The 4239-nt window shown below is 47.4% G+C and overlaps 1 protein-coding gene across 1 annotated transcript; it reads left to right on the plus strand.

Annotated features, from left to right (window-relative positions):
• Positions 1 to 1928: 1928 nt before the first annotated feature.
• Positions 1929 to 3712, plus strand: LOC123107401 (histone deacetylase 19). The gene has a single exon (XM_044529388.1). It carries the CDS (start codon positions 1972 to 1974, stop codon positions 3424 to 3426), a length of 1455 nt encoding a protein of 484 aa, XP_044385323.1. The 5' UTR covers positions 1929 to 1971; the 3' UTR covers positions 3427 to 3712.
• The last annotated feature ends 527 nt before the right edge of the window (positions 3713 to 4239 follow it).

Consider the following 4239-nt stretch of genomic DNA (forward strand, 5'->3'; position numbering starts at 1 on the left):
TATGGTGCAATACGACGAGTCCTCATCAAGATTGGAAAAGAGTACCATGGTGCGGAGGCGCAAGCGGCTCTAACCATATTGACACCATTTCGATCATTTGAGTTTGTTTTCATGGCACACTTGATGCAAGAAATATTTGGATACACAGATGGGTTGAGTAGAGCTTTGCAAAAGCAAGATCAAGATATTGTTCATGCTATTGAGCTTGTTGATATCACAGAGTATCACTTGGAGGGTTTGAGGACTGATCCTGGATGGGATGATTTTCTCAAAAAGGTCACATCTTTTTGTACAAAGCATAAGATCAAAATTGTTGATATGGAGGGTCCTTACTTTCCCGCTGGCCGGCCTAGAAGGGGTTTCTTTAATGGTGCAACGAATTACCATCGCTTCAAAGTTGATATGTATGTGAGTGTCATTGATAGGCAAATTAGTGAGTTGAATGGCAGATTTGATGAGGTAAACACATATCTACTTTCTTGCATGGCAGCATTTTGTCCACTTCGTCTATTTGCTGCTTATGATCAAGCGAAATTGGTTAGGCTTGCTACAAAGTTTTATGCTAATGATCTCACAAGTGATGAACTGGCAAGACTTCCATGGCAACTAAACATGTATGTTACTCATGTGCGTAGAGATGAAAAGTTTCAAAACTTGAAGAATCTGTGTGAGCTTTCAGTTATGCTTGTCGAGACAAACAAGCATGAACAATACTATATTGTTTACAAGCTTCTTAAGTTGGTATTAATTCTGCCAGTAGCTACTGCTAGTGTTGAAAGGGTGTTCTCTTCAATGAACTATGTGAAGAATAAGCTAAGGAGCAAAATGAGTGATGATTACTTGAACAATTGTTTGGTTACATTTGTTGAGAGAAAATTCTTCAATAGGATGAGGATGCCATCAATCTCTTCCAAAAAGGCGATCGCAAAGTTATATTGTAAGATGGGATATCATCAATCTGTCAATCAAAAGGTACTGGTGTCTTTATGTTTATGTATAATTAGTATGGTTTGATGCATTAAAAAATTACTATTGTTGTATTGGTGTCTTTATAATACATTTAGAGTAAATTTTTAGTGCCAATGAATACCCAGCCTCAAAATCCTGGCGCCGCCATTGGTCAGCACATGCACATACTAACCAACTAATCATTGTTTAATTACTCGGTCACCTAGGAGGTAAAGTACGGAGTACTTATGTTCTTCCGTTTTAGCTTCAATCACGTACGTCTTTTATCCTACTGCTCTATCATTGTCAAAGACTAATAATTGATTACTTTATAATCTAGTAAATTGGGGATCGGTCATCCATATAAGCTTCATCTAGTGGGGTTAAATTTTGGTCACATACTTTATAAGGGGCAAATAGGACTTTTCAGATGTCATTTAACACCATTAAGACTTAAAATGGACGAAAGTGTCGGAAAAAGAATAAAATTTAGACACAATGTTAGATAGGGAAGAAAGAAATTTTCAGTGTCAAATAGGGAAACAATATTTAAAACAATGTTATATAAGGAATTTTCTCAATGAGTTATGTGCACTGATGTTGTAATGAGCCCAGCTAAGGCCTGTGTCCGCCTACTGACTTTTTGGGCCGAGACCAAGAGGTCGACTCGGACGTGACTAATAACATCGATTAGATTCACATCACATCTAATCGGAAAAAATTCTCATTGCTCAAAAAAACTCAGAAAAAATTGTCAAAAAAATCTAATCAGAAAAAAATGAGTTAATTTCAAAAAAAAAAAGAGTCGTGTGGGAAACATATTGTGTCGTCCGTTTGGGGCTGCCCGGCACAAGTCTGTTAGGGCGATACCTATTGGAGTCCGAGACACGATCGCTATGCGAGGCCAACTCGGACACGATCGATCTAGCTTCTATATCAAAGATGAACTACACGGAATCATCACATATTCACATCACATAGTTCACCGGCCGTAGGAATCAGAGGGAGAATACGATCAAGAAGATGGACACGGAAGGGCACTCGTTGCCGTCGGCGTCGTGCGGCGACGGCCGGAAGAGGAGAGTCTGCTACTACTACGACCCGGGCGTCGCCAACGTCGACTACGGCGCCAACCACAACATGGTGCCCCGCCGCGTCGCCATGGCGCACGCCCTCGTCGAAAAGTACGGCCTGCTCGCCGACATGGAGCGCCTCCGCGTCAGGCCCGCCACCGAGGCCGAACTGCGCGCCTTCCACGACGACGCCTACGTCCGCCTCCTCCGCGACATCACCCCGGACGCCTACCACGACGGCGACCTCCGGGATAGGGCCAGGGCGTGCGGCGTCGGCGTGCCGGACACCGACGAGACCGACGCCAGCGCATACGACAACCCCGCCATCGACGGCCTCTGGGACTACTGCCTCCGCTACGCCGGCGGGTCGCTCGCCGCCGCGCGCGCGCTCGCCGACGGCTCCTCCGACATCGCCATCAACTGGTCCGGCGGGATGCACCACGCGTGCCGTGGCAAGGCCAGCGGCTTCTGCTACGTCAACGACATCGTGCTCGCCATCCAGGAGCTCCTGAAGCACTTCGAGCGCGTGCTCTACGTGGACATCGACGTGCACCACGGTGATGGCGTGGAGGAGCACTTCAAGAGGGAGAGCCGGGTGATGACGGTTTCGTTCCACCTCTACGACATCGACCGCGACGTCAAGCCCTTCTTCCCGGGCACCGGCAAGGTCGAGGACGTCGGCGAGGGCGAAGGCAAGTACTACACCCTGAACGTGCCCATGAAGGCGGGCATGGACGACGAGAGGTACCAGCAGCTGTTCAGGCCGATCATGGACGAGGTCATGGAGAAGTTCGTCCCGGACGCCGTGGTGCTGCAGTGCGGCGCCGACTCGCTCTACGGCGACAGGCTGGGCGAGTTCAGACTGTCCGTGAAAGGCCACGCCGGCTGCGTCAGCTACCTCCGTAGCTTCAACGTGCCGCTGCTCCTCCTCGGCGGCGGCGGGTACACCGTCAACCATGTGGCCTCCTGCTGGTGCTACGAGACGGCGGTCGCCGTGGGCAAGGAGAAGGAGATCTCCGACGAGATACCCTTCCACGGCTACGAGCACTATTACAGGGACCAGGGCTACAAGCTACATTTCACGGTGCCGAAGAAGAACGGCAACAAGAAGGATGACTTAATCGATAAGATAAAGCAGGATGCCCTCATGAACCTGGCCATGCTCAAGCCACCGCCGACGACCGTAGGGGAGCACCGGCCAAGCAAAAGACATGCCATCAACGTCAAGGCCCACTATGACCAGAACCAGGACAAGGAGGCAAAGAAGTACCGGTGCCGCAGGGAAGACGACGACCCCATGGAGAGGCTGCACCGGCTCTGCGGCGAGGCGGACCGCTACGATTTCTTCACTGAGCTGGGGAAGAGAAAGATGTCTGGGCTAGTAAATACTACTCCCTCCGATTGAAAATAAGGGTCGTGGTTTTAGTTGGGACTTGGGAGTAGCTAGCATTGGTGAAGAGGAAGCCATGTTCACTGCATTAGTTGGCAAGCTCACATTGCACGAGGTCGTGTTAGAGCAAAATCAGAAAAAGGTTATTTTCCCATGTGTGTACACAAAATATCGGCTCTTAGCTTGTAAGAGAAGTCAACATTGTTGTTTTCACTTTCCTTCTCTTTCAAGTCAACAATTATCTCTACATATGGCTTAACTATTGTAAAAAGTATGAATGGATACATATTTGTACTAGGACGCATCATGCCACTGTTGAGATGAAGAAGCGTGCATTTTTTTCTCTCGAATACGCACAAATGTGTGTGTATCATATACCGTATTATAGAAGAGAAATGAAAGACTCCCTCCACACTGCAATATTACATACTCCCTCCGTTCCTAAATATAAGTCTTGTAGAGATTCCACCAAGTGACTACATACGAAGCAAAATGAGCGAATCTACACTCTAAAATATGTCTACATACATTCATATGTTGTATTCCATTTGAAATGTCTAAAAAGACTTATATTTAGGAACGGAGGGAGTAGTAGATAACATGATCCAATCTGCCCACGTCCACACCCTACTTTGTATGTGCAACTACTCACGTATTGTCCATGTTGCCAACACTGCAAAGAAACCATCTAGCTCCCTCCTAGGAGTCATGCTTGCCTTCAAATACTACCTTCACTCTCGATCCGCTGGAGAACCTACTTTTGAGATGGTACCAATCCGTCAAACACAATGGCATTTGGGTGTTTGCACAGCTTCCATTGGCCCAAGA

This window comes from Triticum aestivum, chromosome 5A, assembly GCF_018294505.1.
Source record: "Triticum aestivum cultivar Chinese Spring chromosome 5A, IWGSC CS RefSeq v2.1, whole genome shotgun sequence".
In the NCBI taxonomy this organism is placed as follows: Eukaryota; Viridiplantae; Streptophyta; class Magnoliopsida; order Poales; family Poaceae; genus Triticum; species Triticum aestivum.